This window comes from Octopus bimaculoides, chromosome 6 (genome assembly GCF_046866305.1).
Source record: "Octopus bimaculoides isolate indiv1 chromosome 6, ASM4686630v1, whole genome shotgun sequence".
Classification (NCBI taxonomy): domain Eukaryota; kingdom Metazoa; phylum Mollusca; class Cephalopoda; order Octopoda; family Octopodidae; genus Octopus; species Octopus bimaculoides.
In genome coordinates this window covers 77,104,230-77,125,782 of record NC_142933.1, presented here as the reverse complement: position 1 = coordinate 77,125,782, position 21,553 = coordinate 77,104,230, and the positions used below count along the sequence as shown (strand labels likewise).

At 32.9% G+C, this 21,553-nt stretch overlaps 1 protein-coding gene across 6 annotated transcripts in view; it reads left to right on the top strand.

Moving 5' to 3' along the window:
* Nucleotides 1-20,751, top strand: part of LOC106877218 (intraflagellar transport protein 54) — a 293,932-nt gene extending 273,181 nt beyond the window's left edge. For all 6 annotated transcript variants that reach the window (XM_089354120.1, XM_089354119.1, XM_052968703.2 and 3 more), the window contains 2 exons: nt 6,591-6,814; nt 20,445-20,751. In XM_089354120.1, the coding sequence (XP_089210246.1) occupies nt 6,591-6,814; nt 20,445-20,601 (381 nt within the window). In that variant the 3' untranslated portion in view covers nt 20,602-20,751. The remainder of the gene's footprint in view (nt 1-6,590; nt 6,815-20,444) is intronic.
* The last annotated feature ends 802 nt before the right edge of the window (nt 20,752-21,553 follow it).

The window sequence follows — 21,553 nt, the reverse complement described above, 5'->3', positions numbered from 1 at the left end:
ATGAATCACTATGAAATTTTCAATGCGTTCAGGCTTACTGCTATTACTATAGTAACACTATGCCAGTTCTTTTGGACTGCTAACCTCATCTTCCTTGAAGAATTTCACTAAAACCTGAAAGATTCAATGTATCTGTTTTAATGAAGATATTAGGATGAGAGAGACCAGCTGCTATGTCCTGCAAGTACCATAATATTAAGTCAAATTGTGTGTGATAAGTAGCACACAGTTTACCTAGTTCTGAGAATGACTTTTTACAGGCCCTGTATTAAATATTAAGCTATTAATAGATACATCTTTCATTTTCAACATTATCAAGGGAACAAAAAAGAAGCTGTATGTGTGTGGGTAGGTGAGTGGGTGTTCTTTTTTATTGTATATTTTGTTCAAATTCCAGCCCTTTGCTCTCTGCATTTTGATATTTAACTGATTGGAAATACATACTTTATATTCCTTTATCCTATTGTTATCACAATAATGAATTCTTAATCATGTTTTTTAATACAAAAGCATCATCTCTTTCTCACACTATTGGTATTGTGGGAATTTTTATTTCAGATATTATGCACTTTTGGTTCTTAACTCATTTAATTTTGTTGCATCTCCATTTCTTTCCTTGGGCATTTTCTGCAATTTAAATTTTCTCTTTTTAATGATATTTAATTAATATTTTCTGATTTGGGTTTTCTGCCTACTGTTTGTTGTACTTTGCTTTTAGAAATCACGATTGTATTGCATATTATATTATTTAATTTATTATTTGTATTTTGGTTTAGTACAAGTAAATTCCTACATATACATTAATTTGAAGTTGAAGATAAGTTTCTGTTTTTGCTTCCTTTGTCTTTTAATTTTCTGTCTTATCATTTTTCTTTTATTTCTAATACATTAGTCAACATCTAATACACAGAGCTACATGCCTTCCTCCTTGTTATCATCATTATAATGCAGTTAATTGGCAGAGTTGTTACAGCATTGGATAGAATGCCTTGCAGTATTTGTTCTGGTTCTTTGTGGTTCGAGTTCTATTCCCACTAAGGTTGACTTTGTTTTTCATTCCTTTACGATCAATAAGTACAACAAGTACTCACTCTGTTTCTTTCCCTCTCCCCCTCTCTCACCTTCTCACCCTTCTTCTTTTTTGAAGAACCAAAACAGAGCTTTCACATTCCAGGCTTTATCAATCAATTCACTACCATCCTGTGGATTTGCTGAGAAAGAAATAAAGTATCACTACCATCAGTCATTGCTTCACTTTTTTTTCTTCTTACTCACATGATCTGCCACTTCTCTTTTTATCCTATGTCATTTATAAACCCCAATGTTTTCATATAATACAATTTCTTATACATCCCTTGGTCTCCATACATTGTCACCGTATGCCAATCTTTAATCAGCACAGCATATTTCCTTCAACAGATGTCATTCTTTTTTTTTTTTCTTTGTGCGACTCTTCTCCTGAACAGCTCAACTAATCCTTTTATTAGCCAGCCACTTCTTTTAAGTTCACTTACACTTCATCTTAAATGCAACTTTACAACCAACAAATCATATTTAGCCTTTTCTTACCATATTTATTTTGAAATGTACTGCCTTTATTTCAATTAATTTTGAAAATAATGAAGAATTTATTAAAATAAATTTGTCATTATTAAGTTGGTGTTTGGGGCATAAATCAATATGAAATTTTGATGGAATATTTTAATTTAGATCACCTTAAAAGAGGGACTTAGTATCGTAGCACCAAGTATGGTTTCAAGATGGTTGGTAGCAAAAAGTTAAAACTTTTTCTTCTCCCTCTTTTTCAGATCTTCCATATTCGATGCCAATGCTGCATAACCATTCAGCATCACTGTTCTTTCCTATGCCACTTCAGTTATATTTCCCTTCACACTGAGAAATAATTCCTTTATTGCCTTTAGGATTACCCATTCTCAGAACTTCATCTGACTTATTCTTTTTTCAGTTACTGGTCCCTTTATTTTGAGTAGAGTATCGCCTATTGCTTGCACTGAAAATATTATATTGAATTATCAGTTTCTTCTCTTCATACTCCCTTGTAGTTTACCTTGTCTTGGATTTTAGCATTTGATATTTAGAATTTTTACTCTATAACATTCGCCAAGATTTGGAAAATGCAATTTTGTTGAGCTATTTTTAATCTTCAATTGAAATTATGTCTTGCTATGTGAGCTGTTTTATTCTTACTTTATTTTTAAATCTCACTCTATAAACCCAGTATATTAACAGTCTTATATTTGTGCACCATTGTTACTTTTCATCTATATCCAACCCTATGCTAATAAGATTATTGCTTACCTCTATCTTTCTCTCTTACTGCATACCAGCACTATTCCTATATCTTAACAACTTGGTTTCTTGCAAAGTCTATAAACAAATGGAAAACCATATAACATCCTACAGTATAGGCTAGCAATGGAAGCAGCATTAGTACCAAACAGCAATCTGTATATCCTACTTAATGTGGATATACTATAAGAATGTTATGATACTGTGGTATTCATCTTAAGAAAGTATCACATATAGATATATAATGTCAGTGGTAGATGAAAAATTTGCAGTACTGGCAATGAAACATTTAGATCATGTGATTTCTGCATATTTGCACATCATCATCAGCAGATATCAAATATAACTGCATGCTAGCCAAACTTCACCTCTACTGGTATATAGAATAAAACAGTGACTTTTTTGGTCACTGGTGTCACAAATAGCTGGTGGGTTGAATTAAAATTAGTATTAGTGACACCAGCAACTGATTAGGCATTGTTTTCCTATATGTCACTAGAGGTGAACTTTGACTAGCATACAGTGATAGTGGATACCTGTTACTGATGATGTGCAAGTATGCAGAAATTATATGGTCTAGCAGTTTCACCCCCATGGCAGGGCATTTTTTTGTCTGTTTCTATGCTTTTTAACACTATACATTTATATGAGATGCTTTCTCAAGACAAATATTGCAGTCTTAAGGTATTCTTACTTTATATCCATGTTAAGTAGGATATACTGATTTCTATTTGTTAAGTTTATGTATTCCACTTAAACCAAACTTAGCTACACTTCTTGTTACATTTACTGAGTCTCACTTTACTTGTTCTTCTTTTCAAGAACTGCATTCAAATGAATTTCCATTTCCAGAGATATATAGCTGTGGAACTTTTAGAATAAAGTTTAGCCAGCAGTTAGTCTGATTATTCATGTTTAGTTAGTTTAGTTTGGCCATCCTCCCAGATACTTTGATGTTTCATGTGAGCACACCATCCATCACAGTCCCCCATGCACATGCATGTTCTTAATTCATCAACATTTGCCATACCACTGTCCTGACGCAAGTTGTCCACATAGGTTAGATGTTTTCTTCCCCTGTTGATTCTTCCTTCAAATGACTGCCATAAGACCATTTAACGCAGGTTCTTCTGGGTGCCTGACGGAATGACCAGCAATTCTCATTCTTCTCTGTGGATCTTCTCAGTCACTTTGGGTAGAGCTTGACTAAGTTGCTCATTGGTTAAATCGGCTCCCCATGTAACATTCAGAGCCATTCTTAACATTCTTGTGTAGCAGTTTGTCTATTTTCAAAAACTTATAATGTTAAAATTAACATACCAATTGACGGATCTAAAGTACTTTAAGGAATTTGAATATGAATGCTCTCTAAAATGTCATTTTCTTGAACAACTTTTTTTTAAACAATATTTATGATTCTCATTTAAATAACACTTAATGTTGCCCTTTTCTATTTTATCTTATAATTCATCAATTATAGTCACTCATGATATATTTTATGTGTTGTAGAAACATACCTGTGATTTTTAGATACAGCTATACTGCTATATTGTAACTTTAATCCTGCAGAAGTTATTGCTATGTTTCTTACATTCTGTAATAGTTTTTCCCTACATCAAGCCATTTCTCTTTGTTAATTGTAATTTGTGTCTTAATAAACTTGTGATCTAATTATAATTTTTTTAGACATTTTTTCTGTCTTTCTATTAATGTGTTTCCTTTGATCTCCTGGTAATTAAACATCTTCAAGTCTTTATTAATTTTTTTAAAGTTATCTTCTTTACTGCTCCCATTAGCATTGTCTTTACGAAATGTGGTATCAGGTAGCTTACATTAATCAAAAAGAAATGAAGCATTTGTTGTGCATTTCATCAATGATATTTTATCTACTTGTATTGTTCATTTGCCTTTTAGCATGTATACATCTCTATTTGTTGTTTTCTTCTTTCATTCCTATTGTACTATTCTTTTCAGTGTCTGTCCAGAATTTCATTCACATAATAATATATCAGATTTATTATTTTTACTTTATTATTTTCATGTTATTGATTGGGTTTTTTCTGTAAGAGTTTACTGTTTTCTTCTCTTGCATTGAAACATTGATATAATAATGATGATGATGACGATGATGATATGGAGAAAACATTTTACAAGATACTGAATAATTCTTGAATGAAAATTTTAGCCTACTTTTGAATTGCAAGATGGCTGCAAATTTCAAAACATCTCTAATTATTTACTGCTCTGATTATTTACCTTCTAACAATTAAATTATTCTTTAACCTATTCACATTTTGAAAATTTTAGGAAACTTATGTAAAACTTCATTTATTGATTACTCTGTAAAACTTAATCCTACACAAAATGCCTATCCTTGAATTTATTTTTTGTATTGTGCTATATTTTATTCGGAACACTAGTTTTTGCTTTTAAATGCAATTTTCATCCAAGAGAGAAATATTTCATGCCAATTCTTTTCAATTGTAAATCAATTTCTCATTGGTCTTAGAATAAACCTGTTTTCCTCAAGGAATCTACTCTTTTGATTATATTATTTCTCTGATGAATTATATATTCATAATTTGATGAATTGAAAGTTAAAATTCTTGTATGATGTCCTTTCCCATGAGTTGCCTCCAATGGAAATTCTTTTCCTACTCCTAGAGTACATTATTGTACTACACTTACAGCTTGTGGGGATTTTAGTAAAGTAAGAAATTAGGTGAATCATAAACTCCAGTAGTTGTTTCCTCTCTTGAATCATTCTAGAATGTGGAGAAATAGGAAATGAGCTGACAAAATAGAGAGATTACTACTTTCATTGAAAAACATCTTTAAGTGTTTGTGCTGCATGTTTTAGAATTGGAGTGATTTATTCCTAAATACATCACTCAGTTATATTTGATTGCTGCTATGTATTCATCATAAGCTATATTTATCATATTTTCAATGGTGCATTATTTTTTATATGGAATTTTCTTGATATCTAGTTTTTCACTTTTATTAATGGAAGCAGTTATTATACTTAGCATGTTCTTGACTTCAGCAATTAACATTAGTAAATGTTTAACCCTTTAGGATATCTGGCCAAACTATTCTACCTGTTTTATGTTCAAATCAGCTAGATCTGGCCTCTCACATCTATGCTACAATGTTGTTCTTAAAATAAACAATCACATCATCAAAATCCCATAGCAATAAGGTTAATGCGTGATTAATTCATAACAACGTGAATAGATAAGTATTACATTTAACAGAGAAGTCTGAATGCTAAAGGGTTAAATGTTTAAGATGAGTTGTTGTCATTGATATAACTCTAACTCAGAATTGTTAGCACTCCAGGCAAAATGCTTAGTGGAATTTTGTCCATCTGCACATTTCTTAGTTCAGATTCTGCTGAGGTTGACTTTGCATTTCATCCTTTCAGGGTCAACAAAATAAGTACCAGTTGAGCACCTGGGTCAATTTCATTGACTTAACCCATCTCCCCAAATTGCTGGCCGTGTGCTAAAATTTGCAACCAATATAATTATGACTCTACTTTTTAGGATTATTAACTGCATGTTTATTTAAGATATTGATTACATTTAATCTAGACACAAGCCTGGCAGTTTTGAAGGGAAAGGGTTAGTTAATACCATTGGGCCCAGTGCGTAGCTGATACTTTATTTTATTGATTTCTGATGGGTGAAATGCAAAGTTGACTTCAGTATCATTTCAAATCAGAATGTACTGAAATGAAAGAAATATCACAAGGCATTTTTTCTGATACTCTATCAATTCTGCCAATCTGCTGCATTAATATGTACACAGTATGTTGAGTATTTTAAACTGTATCTTATAGCTGATGTGCATACTGGATTTGAACTAAGAATCAGTACTGCTAAACTAAAGCTCGTAAAATTCCTGTTACTCATAGCTCAGAATGATTTATGCACTCTTAGATTTAGCTTGAATCCACACTGGAACTATGTGTACATGCAGGAGTAAGACACCTAATGAGTATCAGAAATCAACCAATTAAAATGATATGTAGACATTGATATTGTTAAAATGTGGTTCATTTCTACAGATTAAGTTATTAGTTTGAAATTTGTTTCTAACGAAAATAATTGTTTTTCAAGCCACTAAATTATTTAATGAAATTTTGTGGCTTATAACCAATTTACAAACCAAATTTCAACTGGTACATCTATAAATACAGTCAAATTGCTTGTTATTATACTTATCACCAACCTTGATAAATGTCTTCTTTATGATATGAATTGTGAACTTTTCAGGAGAACTCTATAATGACTAATACTGCATACCAAAGACAGAGAGAACTAACTGAGAGTAAGATTTTAAAGTTGCAAGGAAGTATCCAAGGTTTAACTAAAAGTGCAAACCCATTGGGTAAGATAATGGATTACATTCAAGAAGATCTAGATTCTATGCACAAAGAGTTGAACCAATGGAAAGGAGAAAAGCTAGAATACAGATTAGCTTTGAAAGAAGAGAGAGAGTAAGTATTCATTATACGTATTCTATGTCTTATAATTATGTATATATTGATGAAATTTTCGTAGAATGTGCTTTATAGTAGATATAGATAATTGTATGTTATCTACAGCTTGCTCACAGCAATCAAATAAAACTTTGCATATTTATGTGTATTTAATTCTACTATTTCATATTTGCAATGCGTTCCTTGCTCCATCATATAATTAAATTTATGCTGTTCTATTTATTTAATCTTTTTCTCTTAAAGCAAAATATGTCCTACTGCTGTTTCTTGGTTAATTGAACTGTTTCTATGTAGTTTCTTGCATTCCTTTATATACAGAAAATGAATCAAGTTAACTGCTGATACATTCAATTAATACCCAATTTACATAAAAATATTTTCCTTCACTTAACCCTTTAGCATTTAAACTGGCCATCTCTGACCCAAATATTCTACCTGTTTTATGTTCAAACCAGCCGGATCTAGCCTCTCACACCTATTCTACAATGTCATTCTAAAAATAAACAATCACATCATAGAAATGTTAATGCTACAAAATAATGGATGATTAATTCATAGCAGTATGAATAAATAAGTATTACATTTAACAGAGTAATCTGAATGTGAAAGAGTTAAACTTTTTTTTCAGTCTTTTCTCCCCCCACCTTCTACCCTGGCTTGTTCTCCCACCAAAATACCAGTAACTCACACTCTGAGGCTCAAATTTCACATTGTCTGTAGAACTACACTTCTGTATAATATTTATGAATGCATTCCCAATTATTTCTATTGGCTCATCTTAAAATAGTTCTTCAGTTAACTTATACAACTGTACCTTTATGTATCTGTACATTTATGATCTAGTTGATTTAGTTGAGTCCAAGATTTACTGGTTTTAATATTAAGAAGCATTAGAGTGTTAGTTTGGCAAAAACCTTTTAGCACATCAGACTCAATGACTTATGATATAAAAAGTTATTTACATTCAAATCTTGCTGGTTCATAATGTATCAGTCAAGTACTTGGGTTAATATAATTGATTATACTGACCTTTAAACTTTCTAGTTATGTCCCAATGTTAGTTAGTAGTATCATGAAGCATATTTAAATGTTTTCATGTAAGTTATAATAAATATTTCTATCACTCAGATATATGAGTCTCAGATGTCTTAATATAATTAGACTGTCTGATTCTCAAAATCTTTGGATTAATTTGTATTTGAAGAATAGTAGTAATTGATCAATATGTAATGATGCTGCATTTATAAAAATGTATTGTTAAAAGCAATTTATAACCAAATTCAGATGGCTGAATAATCAAGATTTCCCATTAGTCTTGATCGTCACATCTTCATATCAGATTGAGGAGTGAGTCACTTATTTTATTACTTGAAGTTGTCTATCCAAGCCATCTATCTATAGCTCTAGAATAGTTGGTGTTGGGAAGAGCATCCAGCTGTAAAATCCCTGCCAAAACAGACACAGTATCCTTAGGTAGATTCTCTACCTGGCCAGCTCCTTTCAACTGTCCTACCTATGCATACATGGTAGATGGATGTTAAACAATGATGATGATGATGATATATATAAAATTAAGTTTTGTTGGCAATTTTACAATCAGGAAGCAGAGGATGAGGTATAAACAAACAGTTGTGAAAATATTTACTTCAATCACAGGTATAAATAATAGAATTCGCTTCCTGTTTCTTGCACACATATACACATTTACACATACACACATACTAGGAGTGCTGCCATTTATTTTCTCATATTTTCTTTTGGTTTGTTAAATAAATAATAAGTGCCTGATTTAGTTTTCATTAATATCATAAGATTTTATAGAAGCTATCAGTAAAAAATCAGTTTCAGATTATCTGGCAGTTTTCATTATATTAATTTTTTGTATACATTTCATTTCTTCGTTTATTGGCTTAAGTTATTTTAAAATCAAATCTGATTATTACTTTTTTTATTTAATTGATAAGAAGTAAATATAGTTTTTAAGTTTTTTTCCTTAACCATTTTGATCATTTTTGCCATCTTCTCCCTCATTTATTATTATGATCGTCCCGTTGTTATTATTTTAGTAGTATTTGTAGTTATAGTAGTTATTGTAGTATTGTAATAAGTTTCTTGAAATATTTTTTTTGCTCTATATAAATTGGTCTGCTTGTGTTGTATAAAAGATCTGAATTATAGTTTTTATCCATCACAATAATATGTAGTTATTCAACTGTCTGTATCATCAGAACACACCACAATAGCCTCAGGGAAAAGACAATAAATAAAATTGAAATTTCCTTCTCTATTTTCTTTTAGTTTACTATCAGTTCTATAAATTACAGAGTAGCATCATTGATTTTATATTTTGTTTTAAGGTTTTGTATGACAACTTGTAAAATAGCTTAATCATATTGTTCATGAATTCTACTGATTCTAAAGAATAATTTGTTGGCCCTTTCTTTTACATGAAAACAAAAAAAAAATGAGTCTGAGAAAATTGACTGATGTGTTTATCTTTTACTTACTTCAGTCATTTAACTGTGGCCATGCTGGGGCACCACCCTGATAGGTTTTTTTAGTCAAACAAATCAACTCCAGGACTTATATTTTTTTAAAGCCTGAAACTTATTCTATTGGTCTCTTTTGCTAAACCACTAAGTTATGAGGACATAAACACACCAACACCAGTTGTCATGCAGTGGTGAGAGACAAACATGGACACACACACACACATACACACATATATATGACAGGCTTCTTTCAGTTTCCATCTACCAATCTACTCACAAGGTATTGGTCAGCCCAAGGCTATAGTAAAAGACACTTGTACAAGATGCCATGCAGTAGGAATGAACTCAGAGCCATATGGCTGGGAAGCAAGCTTCTTACCACACCGCCGTGCCTGTAAAAGTTGTAGTGAAGTACATGTTTTTTGGTGCTGTTTGTATATTGTGGGAGCGGAATTTCATGTTGTAGGAGTGACCTCTTGTCTGAGAAGAAGAAACAGTTTGAGGAATGAAACAAGGATATATTTATTAATAACATTCATTTCTTTTCACTGACCTTTACATAAGTATAGCTGTAGATGTTACTAGTACTTGTTTTGTCATTTCTAGTGGAACAAAGGAAGAAGTTCTTGTACAGCATGTTTTGAAAATGAATCTGTGAAGTTCTGAAGTAGTTCTAGTCATAAAGTATTTCTGTAATTCTACAGATCACTTTCTGACATACAGTATTGGTAAATTCTCTTGGTACTGGTTTCATAATTAATGTTATTTTTATTGTATGACTTCATTGAAATGTCTTTTAGGGGAATTTATAACATACATATAGCTGTTGCACTGATTAACGAAGTGAATTATTTTTATTTATAGATGTACTATACAACTAACAACAAATGTGCTTCATTTGAGTTTCTTTCAAATTCCAAGAATTTCAGTGAGATTTCATTGTGTAGCCTAACATGGCCGTCTTGCAGCTGGTGTTGTTTTTGTTTAAGCTTTCGTTCACTCTGAATGAGCTGACCTATAACCAAAGGCAGTCCAGCTGTAACTATACCACTTTTATTTTAGGCAGTGATGTAGGACTCTGGTATTTGTTATGTAATTTCTTTTTTTAATCCAATAGGATAGAAGTTGAGTAAGATTTGGCTATCAATGCTAGTCACTTGAGCAACCATATAGAGGCTCCATACAACTGGTAGTTTATATTTCAGGTTGATAAAAAGACCCATTATGAAATGTACTGTAGAAAAATATAAGCAAAAATAAATAAATAGAATTGATATGTTCCACTCCTATCTAATTATGCTACAGAATGATTTGAAGCCTCTTGAATGCTCATTACACATTGCTAATTCAATTGTGCCTATTCAAATGAGGGCCCCTTAAATGATTGCTAAGAATTCACTTGCTCCATGTTTATTCTAGCATTCCTAATATGATCATATTTCTATCTGTTCCCTGCACATTTTGTTCATCAAGCAGCTTAATAAATTCCATTAATGCCTGCTCATACTTTTCCTCTTAACATTTTCATTCTTCACTAATTGCTACTCTTATACTGTTCCACTCAGCCCTCCAACCAATACTATGATTTTTGTTATAAGTTACCTCTCATTTTACTTTTTTCTTGCTTTTCTTTTTTAAATTATTCTTTTAACAATTTGTTTTCTAGTTGTCCATTTTAGTTATTTATTTATTTATTTACTTTTTTTATTCAGTGAAATCATATTTATCAAATGTCATAAATTGAATTAGGGATGTACTTTGGAAATACACGTCAATTCTGATTCACTGTTTTATTTTATTAGTATCTTATGGTAAACTAGTTGTGAAGCAGTATTTAGAGCATCCAGTGCAGAAGAGGATAGTATATTCAAGGGTGGACTGGACTGAAAATTTCTGCTGGAAAAACCATGTAAAAGAATTCACTGAATGCTTAGATATTATAAAAAAGACAATGGTTTTAAGCTGGCTAATAAACTGCTACATTTTGAAATTGTACTTGTGTTTCAAAACTGAAACAACTACATTGTTCAAGAGCCATTTTGTTATGCATAAAAGTGTTAAATTAAGTTTAAGTTAAAATTTAATTCATGAGGTGTCAAACTTTTGCTATGTAACTACAACCTTGTCTGACACAGAGTTGCAGTGGGACTGTGTCAGTGATCAGGTCTCAGCTGTACGACAAGAATTTTGAAACTTCATGACATAAATCTAGAATGAATTTAACAGCTTTGTGTGTTGCGAGATGGTTGTTCTATGAGGTAATTACTTGTTACATTTCATCCATATTTTATTCATGAGCATTAAATAAAGATAGGTGTATGCTGTGTGGTTAAGAAGTTTACTTTGCGACCACATGGTTTCAGGTTTGGTCCTACTGTGCAGAACTTAGTCCAAGTGTCTTCTATTATAGCCCCAGGCTGACCAATGCCTTGTGAGCAAAATTAATGGACACAAACTGTGGGGAAACCGGTCATGTGTGTGCTTGGCTGTCTGTATGTGTACCCCACCACTTGATAATGTTTTGGTTTGTTTATATCCCCATAATGTAGCTGTTTGCCAAGAGAAACTGATAGAATAAGTATCAGACTTTAAAAGAAAATTAAGTACTGTGCTCAATTTGTTTACTTTAACACTTAATGGTAGTGCCACTGCATGGCCACAGTTCAATGATGAAACAAGTAAAAAATAAAAGATAAATATAGATAACTCATGAATTAAAATCTTTATCATGAAACAACCAATTTGTGTTTTATAAAGCGATCTAGGAAACTGCTTGTTAAGTTTTTCACAAGAAAAAGAATATCATCCACAGAAACTACTGCAAATCTTCTATGATATTCATCTGCATAAAAGTTGTGTGCGTTTCATTTGATAGCATGGAGCATCAATGAGTTATAGCTATTTTTCTTTAGCTTTCTGAACATAGGCTTGCAACTGATTTCAGTGAACGATAAGGTTAAAAGATTTATAATCTAAGAGAAAAATTCAAGTGTGCAATGAATAATCATATAAACTACAAAGATAGTAGAGCAGGCATTTCTTACTGGACTTTCCAGAAGTGCAACATGAATTTGAATTGTGCAGAGTTCTGATTCAAAGGGTTTGTTGCAAACTCTTCAAAGGTTTTGAAATGCAGTCAAAGTTTGGGATAAAAGCAATCTTCATCGAATGAATGAGAACCTGTATGTATGTATATATATATATATATATATATATATATATATATATATATATATATATATATATATATATATAAAAAAAATATGTGACACCTACTTATTTGGTAGCCATGATAAAACTCTGAGTTCCGGATGCCGGGGCGGAAACCCATGCCACCATCTCTTCAGTTATCTGACCATTGGAAATTCCTATGAAAATGACCGTTAAGCAAGGGGAAATTACTGTGTGGTTGACCGTTATTAAGACAAAAGAGCTATAGACCGCTAAGTAAGGGGAAGGAGTAAAGGTAAGGGGGTAAAAGAGTAAAAAGGTCCATAGTATTCGTGTAAGCGCACCAATCCGTACATGCGCCTATATGTATATACTCAAACTACCCTTGCTTGAAACACACACATGCTCACCCACACATTCGCGATGTGTATGTTTCCCTAAGTTTCCCTATCTCTAACCAAAATCACCACAAGATTTTCTAATAGAAGTCTACAAACCTATATACACACACATAGCCATATATTTATATACAAGCAGGTTAAAAGACCTTATTATTTCTCCATTTTTATATTTTTATTTTTAATTTTTAATTTTTAAATCAATTTTTATGTTTATTCCCATTTCTATGCATGAGTATATACACACCTGTCATAACAGCCCACTTTTGCATATATCCATAGGCCTACAACAATATTCTATAAAATACCCATATTTGAAACAGAATTGAAGAAATATTTATAAACACATAGCCCACAAACTCTACCACCATAAATCACAAAGGTTAAAATTTCTTTATCACAACATACCCTACAACATAATTACCACTCACTCAAACCCAAATAGCCAAGGAAGGTTTTCACTCAACAGAAACTATGTAAAACCAAGATTAACTTCACTGTATCACTGTCTAACAACAGATTAGCTGGCCAAAACTTTGAAGTCACTGTCAATAAATACTCTTATTTGAGAATAATACGTTTGTATTCTGCATAAGTATGGAGTAATCCATCAGATTAATGTAAAACTGTTTTCATTATAACTGAAAATAAATGAAAACATTAATATATACATACATCTAGTTGAACCATACATATATGATGTGCCGGTAACTCACTGAGTTAGCTTTCTTTTATATGCATTAATTTGTGAATACACAATTGTATTATATAATGCTCATTATACATATTGATGCTAACATATGCATAAGACTTATTTGCATACTGAAATTAATACTACATGATGAAGGTGATAAGCAGTTGCTGTCATATAGAAGTCATATGGATAAATAATTCTACATACACCTCTCACATGTCCTGACATTATTCTTTATATACATATATATATATGAATATATATATATATCCATATATAGAGAGATTATATATAAAACGTCACAAAATATACCCATAGTTATTCAAAGCTCAATAACAGGTTGTTAAATACAGTATGTTATGACATTATAGTAAATATAATCATCTAAATCAATCCATAAGAGTAATACATATTTAGAATAAAAAACAGGCAAATATAATTTCACAGATATATCATAATTTTATGATGCTCAACAGCTGTTTCATTAGGAATAAACATAATTAATTCAGTAGTTACATAATTCAGATAGATGATTAATATAACTTAATTTAGATTAAATTATTTTAGAGCAATGTTTTTCCAAAATCATGTGGAATATTATGAACTATACAGGTCATAGATTCTTGCTGGTTTAAATATGAGATAGAGAGAATATAAATAAATATATATATATATATATATATATATATATATATATATATATATATATATATATATATACACACACACACACATATAATTCATATATGCACATGTACATAGGCATACACACACGTATATGTATGATGTATGTGTGTATAAATATATACATACACACACACGTGTGTGTGTGCATGCTGATGTACATGTGCATATACACACATCTACATGGACATACTCACACACATTTGCATGTGTGTGTATATATATATATAGTACATAAATGGACATTCCATGCACCCAGATATAAAAAGCACACATTTATACATACATACATGCATAAATGTACATAAAGTAAAAAAGCAAATCTTACACCACTACAGATATGCAAACATAATAATGAAGACATAGGAAAGATGATTGTAAAAATATGAATACATATATACACCATGAAGACAAAAGGTGATAACAAGATTATTTCTTATACTGTAAGTGTCTAAATACAATACAGAAATGGAATAGGCAATTTAAGCACTAATAAAGGGAAAATGTGTTGTAGTATAGTAATTCATGCTGGTGCAAGAATCCAAATAATACGGTATCTATTAATTTGGTAGTATGTTCTTACAGATTCGAATGTGAATCTCTCATTGCTGTCATAATTTGCCGTTGGGGGAACATCTATCTTGAGGCAATGTGTATTCATAACACATGTGATTTATCAGAATAAAGGGACTTCAAGAGACTGAGTGATTTTGACTTTACTGTGTGTGTGTGTGTGTGTGTGTGTGTGCGATTTTGGTGAATATACAAGTCCAAGAATGTATGTTTTTTATCTGTAGTCTGTATGTAGACATATGTGATTGTATATGTACATTTAAGTGTGCATATATGTGTGTATGTACACATATTTAACTAATGTATGTATATATATATATATATATATATATATATACAATTGCAGCGTGGAAGGTGTTTATAAGCCATTTAAAATAACACACAAAAGATTCACTTCAACATTTAAATTTAATTTGTCAAAATATTTTCGTCACTTTGAGACTGCGACCTGTTCACTGACAAAATTATATATATATATATATATATCACAGCAAAATCAATTTAGCCCAACAAATTAGGGAGGGAGTTAGTTTAGTTGAGATGCAGTTTGGGTTTGTGCCAGGGAGAAGCATCACTGATGCTATGTTTTAGGCAAGAGAGCTGCAGTTGAAATACCTAACCAAAGATAAACCACTGTACTTGGCTTTTGTTGACATGGAGAAAGCTTGTGACAGTGTCCCCCAATTCCTTATCTGGTGGTCAGTGTGCAAACTAGGGATAGATGAGTGGTTTGTGAGAGCTGTACAAAGCCATGTATAGGGATGCTGTCAGTAAGGTGAGGATTGGCAACAAGTATAGCAAAGAATTCAGGGTAGAAGTAGGGGTTCACCAATGTTCAGTCCTCAGCCCCCTTCTTGCTCATCATAGTCCTCCTGATAATAACAGAAATTCAAGATAGGCTACCCCTAGGAGCTCCTTTATGCTGATGACTTTGCTCTAATAGCTAAGTCACTACCAGACCTAGAGAAGCAAGGTCTAGAATTGAAGAGCCTTAGAGTTAACCTAGCAAAAACCAGAGTCTTAGTAAGTAGGAAGAAAGACAAATCACAAATCCCTTCAGGTAGATGACCCTGCTAGATCTGTAGAAAAGGTACAGGGAGAAACTCGGACACATAAGAAGCGCAACAACATCAAAGGAAGGTTAACTGAGAAGATAGTTTTTGTGTGGGAGATGCACAGGTACAATAAACACCAAAAATGTACAGAAAACAGATTCCATCTCATGCCAGTGGGAAAAACTGGTGGTTGATAGCTTCTGTTACCTAGGTGATCAAGTCAGTAGTTGGGGTGGATGCTCTGGGAGCATAGCTGCCAGAATAAGAATAGGCTGGACAAAATTCAGTGAGCTCCTACCTCTGCTGGTAACAAAGGGCCTCTCGCTCAGAGTGAAAGGTAGACTGTATGATGCCTGTGTGTGAACAGTCATGTTACATGGAGTGAAACATGGGCTGACTGCTGAGGACATGCATAGACTTGAAAGATATTAGGTTAGTATGCTCCGCAGGATGTGTAATGTCAGTGTGCATGTACGACAGAGTGTAAGCATCTTGGGAGAAAAGTTGGACATACGAAGCATCAGTTGTGGTGTGCAAGAGAGACAACTGTGCTGGTATGGTCATGTGATGCATATGGATGAAGACAGCTGTGTGAAGAAGTGTCACACCCTAACGCCTACATTTGAGGAGTGATGGAATTAATTGCGAGGAAACTCAGTCCACAGGCACAGATAACTGATGGGGACTGTCTGGTAATATTGTTAAATGTTTTTCTTTTATTTATTGGTAAAATAAGTATTTTTATATAAATTCATTTGATATTTATTGTTAGTCGAAATATATACATTGATTTTATTATTATTATTGTATTTTAATCTGAAGATTAGCTATACTTTTGAATAGAATTGATTTTCGATCGATTTATTTTGAATTGATTTGATTTTTATTTTATTTCCTATTTGAGAATATGGTTATGAAACACGTGTAGTCATTTTTACTATTTTAATATTTATACTTTTTTAAATTTTTATTATAGGTCTTCTTAGTGTATTTACTTATTAAATTTTTCTATATGTGATTGTGGATTTTCATGGATGAATTAGATAATTGTGGTTTTTTTTCTCAAAATTATATATATATATGTGTGTGTGTGTGTGTGTGTGTGTGTGTGTGTGTTTATATATGTATATATATATATGAGGAAGTGCTTTGAGTAAAAGAAAATACAGGAGGATCAGTTAATTATGATTTTATTCTCAGATTCACACTCTAAAGGAACTCAGAAGGTTTGGCCTCCAACCAGCCTTTTCATGGTACCCTTAAGCCAGGAACTTTTTAGCACCCACTAATATATATATCTATATATATGGATACTTTTTTTTTTATAATTTATGAATTTGTATTGTAAGATTCCTGATATGAAATCGTGTGTTAAATCAGGTATTTTTATATTTCGGTATGTTCTTTCTTTTTCCTTGCCAGATATACACTCATTTATTATTGTTCTTATTTTATTTTATGCCCACTGTCTGGTGCAGGCAGTGGACAAAGTGCGTTAGCGAGTCCCCATTAGTTAGCCTTACTTATGTTCGAGAAGCAACAGGCCCAGTCAAGAGAAGTGCATGGATCCCGCCGGCAGTGGTAGGGTGCTGCCCTGCCACCTGCAGATGCCGCATGCCTACCAGCCTGATGGGAACAGATCAGACGGGGGGTGCACCCAATGCCAGCACCCTGGGAATCAAGCACTGAAAAGGCGGCAGATAACCGCCCATGGAATGTGCAGTTTGGCCATCTGTGACAATGACACCTCAGCAAGAATCAGTGGACTGGGTTCCCTCACAATTAATTCCATCGCTCTTCAAATGTAGGCACAGATAACTGATAGGGACAGCCTAATGTATCTCACCCTTAGCATGTACAAGACAATTGATATAAGATAAAATGAGAATAATAATAGACGAGTGAAGAAGGAATATGTAATGCATGTGTTTATTTGGCAAGAAAAAAAACGACCATCCCAAAATATAACAAGATACTTTTTTTCTTATTTGTTCTTAATTCACATTCTCCATTTCTCCATTGCATTTTGACACTTGTATATTACTCTTGCATTTTCCTTTCATCCTCAAGGTGTATTTATGTATTCACTTTTCACTCTCACCTTTCCTATGCCATCATAGTAATACAAGTTTATGTGTCTTGAGAGATTTATACACATCTGGGCATATGCTATGTTCATTTATGTATATTTATAAAAATATGTTTGAAAGTGTAGTTAGGTATTTATTCCCTCATTTGAATCCTCTCTCTCTCTCCCTCTATTTCTTTCTCTCTCTATTCCTTTTTTTTTCTATCTCTATTTCTCTCTCTTTCCATATATATATATATATACGTTTGTGTTAGTGTGTGTGTAGGCATGTATGTACATACTCTTTTACTCTTTTACTTGTTTCAGTCTTTTGACTGTGGCCATGCTGGAGCACCGCCTTTAGTCGAGCAAATCGACCCCAGGACTTATTCTTTGGAAGCCTAGTACTTATTCTTTCGGTCTCTTTTGCCGAACCGCTAAGTTACAGGGACATAAACACACCAGCATCGGTTGTCAAGCGATGTTGGGGGACAAACACAGACATACAAACACATACACACATACATATATATATACATATATACAACAGGCTTCTTTCAGTTTCCGTCTACCAAATCCACTCACAAGGCATTGGTCGGCCCGAGGCTATAGTAGAAGACACTTGCCCAAGATGCCACGCAGTTGGACTGAACCCGGGACCATGTGGTTGGTAAGCAAGCTACTTACCACACAGTCACTCCTACGCCTAGTGTATATTTATGTGTATCTATATATGTGTGTGTGTGTTCCTTTCTGTGGAAGAGCGTAGGCTCTAACCTTTAAAGACTTTTTCACTTCCCGAGCGTTATACTAATACATCTGTTTGTTTTCTACACCACCTGTGTTCGTCTTTTGTTTTTTTTTTTTGTGAATTCTCCCTATATATATATATATAGGTGCAGGCATGGCTGTATGGTAAGAAGTTTGCTTCTCAACCACATGGTTCTGAATTCAGTCCCATTGCATGATACCTTGAACAAGTGCTTTCTACTATAGTCTCAGGTCAAACAAAACCTTGCGAGTGGACTTAGTTGACGGAAACTGAAAGAAGTCTGTCGTGTGTGTGTGTATTGTGTGTGTATCTGTATCACTGGACAACTGGTGTTGGTGTGTCTCTGTAACTTAGCAATTTGCCAAAAGAGACTGATAGAATAAGTACCAGGCTTTAAAAAATAAGTACTGGGTTGATACATTTGGCTAAAATTTTTCAAAGTGGTGACTCATCAAGGCCACAGTCTAATGACTGAAACAAAATAAAAGATATATCTGATTTCCTCTGTGCTGCTAGCCAGTTAGTCAAATACCTGAAATGTTGTGGCACTATTTCTTCTGTTTCTCACTAAGACACCTGGTTTCTGTGCTTGTCTGTTTTGTTTTTTTTTTGTTTTCCTAAGTAGTTTCACTTTCATTTTATCTCATCAAGATGTTGTGTGGTATAAACAACTTATTTAAAATTCTATTTGCTCTGTTATAAATAGTCTAATATATAACAAGCTGGTGCTGGTGTTTACACCTTCAAAAACACGGTTTACTATTTGTGACATAAATACATCAAAACTATTCTACTTAGCACTAAAGAAAATCATTGAACCATAAAAAAAAACTCTTGCCAAATGAAACATTTATTCAACCCTTACCAGATTTGAGAAACTTATTGAAGATTATAGCTCTAGCATTGACTGTTTGAAACAGTTATTGACCAAACAGCCAGCACCTAATGAATTTAATTTATAGTGATGAAAATCTATAAAATTATTACTCTAAACTGAACAGCATTTGTTTTGGAAGCCAGAAGCAGTTTTGAATTTTACTATACATTGTTTTATTTATTTCGTTAGTTTTTTCTCTCACCAAAAAACTTTGGTGAATGTTTGTAAAGAAAACTTCCATCGCTGTCAATATGAATTTATATCTTCTCTTTGACTGAAATTGAAATACAATTAGTTTGTTGTTTTTGTCTTTCACTTTTTATTGAGCAGAAAATGAAAGTAAGACGTAGCTTTATGTCATGTTAGTGAGCTAATGAACTGAGACTGATGTACACCATGAAGCCTTCGTAAAGTTATCTATGCTTTCTTTGACATCTAGCAATAACACATAGAAGTTTCTTTAGAAAAAAAGGCAGTTTCTATAATATATGTATTCATTTTCAGAAAAGAAGAATCACTATTTTCGGCAAAATACATCTTTTTCACTATACCTTTTAAATGTCTTTTCTTCGAGTATTTTAAAGTAGTTATTGTTGATTATATTAAAGATACAGTATGTTTTAAGTCTATTCAGAGAGTCATGACCTGCATGTAAATTTACCAACCAGTGAAGAAGACTAATTTATATGAAGGAAAAAATACTTTACATTTCTTTTTTCCATTCCTTTCCTTTTCTTCCTTTTTTTTTTGTTAATTTTGTTTTATATTTTGAATATATCATCTTTAAGTTTGGTAGATTTTGTATATATCATGTTTAAATTTTGTGTATCTGTTATATTTCAGAATCACTGAGAAAGCTCTTCAACCTTTAAAGTTGCAACTGGCTACCTTAGATGAAGCAATAAAAGAACAACTAGATATCATTGCCACTATAAAAGCTAATGTTATTCACAATGACAGTCGCATTGAAACTATGTTACATTCTGTTGCCAAATTGTAAATAAAGGACATCCTATGAATTAGAGTGATATATTTCATTGATGATTCAAATTAATTTAATAACAAATTAGGAATGCTATGCACAAACTGTATGTAAGCTGTAAGTCTTTGTTTCTATAGACAAATAAATAACCCTGTCTTATTTTCATTACTTTGGTGTTCTCTGATAATTTGTTATTGACAAAAACATATTTGTTGAAATTTCTTCTTTTTACTTGTTTCAGTCATTAGACTGTGGCCATACTGGGGCACCATCTTGGGGAATTTTTAGTTGAATTAATTGACCCTAGTACTTATTTTTTTAAAAGCCTGATACTTACTTAACCAGTCTCTTTCGCCAAACTGCTAAATTATGGGGATGTAAACACACCAACTCTGGTTGTCAAGTGTTGATGGGAGACAAACACACATTATTATCATCATTATCTTCATCATTTTTTAACGTCTGCTTTCCATGCTGGCATGAGTTGGACAATTTGATAGAGAGCCGGCGAGCCAAAAGGCTGCACCAGTCACCTATCTGATCTGGCAAAGTTTCTATAGCAGGATGCGCTTCCTAATGCCAACCACTCCGAGAGTGCAGTGGGTGCTTTTACATGCTGCCGGCACGAGGGCCAGTCAGACAGTACTGGACTCGCGGTCATAGGATCGCGATTTCGATTCCCAGACCGGGCGTTGTGAGTGTTTATTGAGCGAAAACACCTAAAGCTCCATGAGGCTCTGGCAGGGGATGGTGGCGAACCCTGCTGTACTCTTTCACCACAACTTTCTCTCGCTCTTTCTTCCTGTTTCTGTTGTGCCTGTAATTCAAAGGGCCAACCTTGTCACACTGTATCACGCTGAATATCCCACATGTCTGTGGATTGCTCAGCCACTTGCACGTTAATTTCACGAGCAGGCTGTTCCATTGATCGGATCAACTGGAACCCTCGACATCATAAGCGACGGAGTGC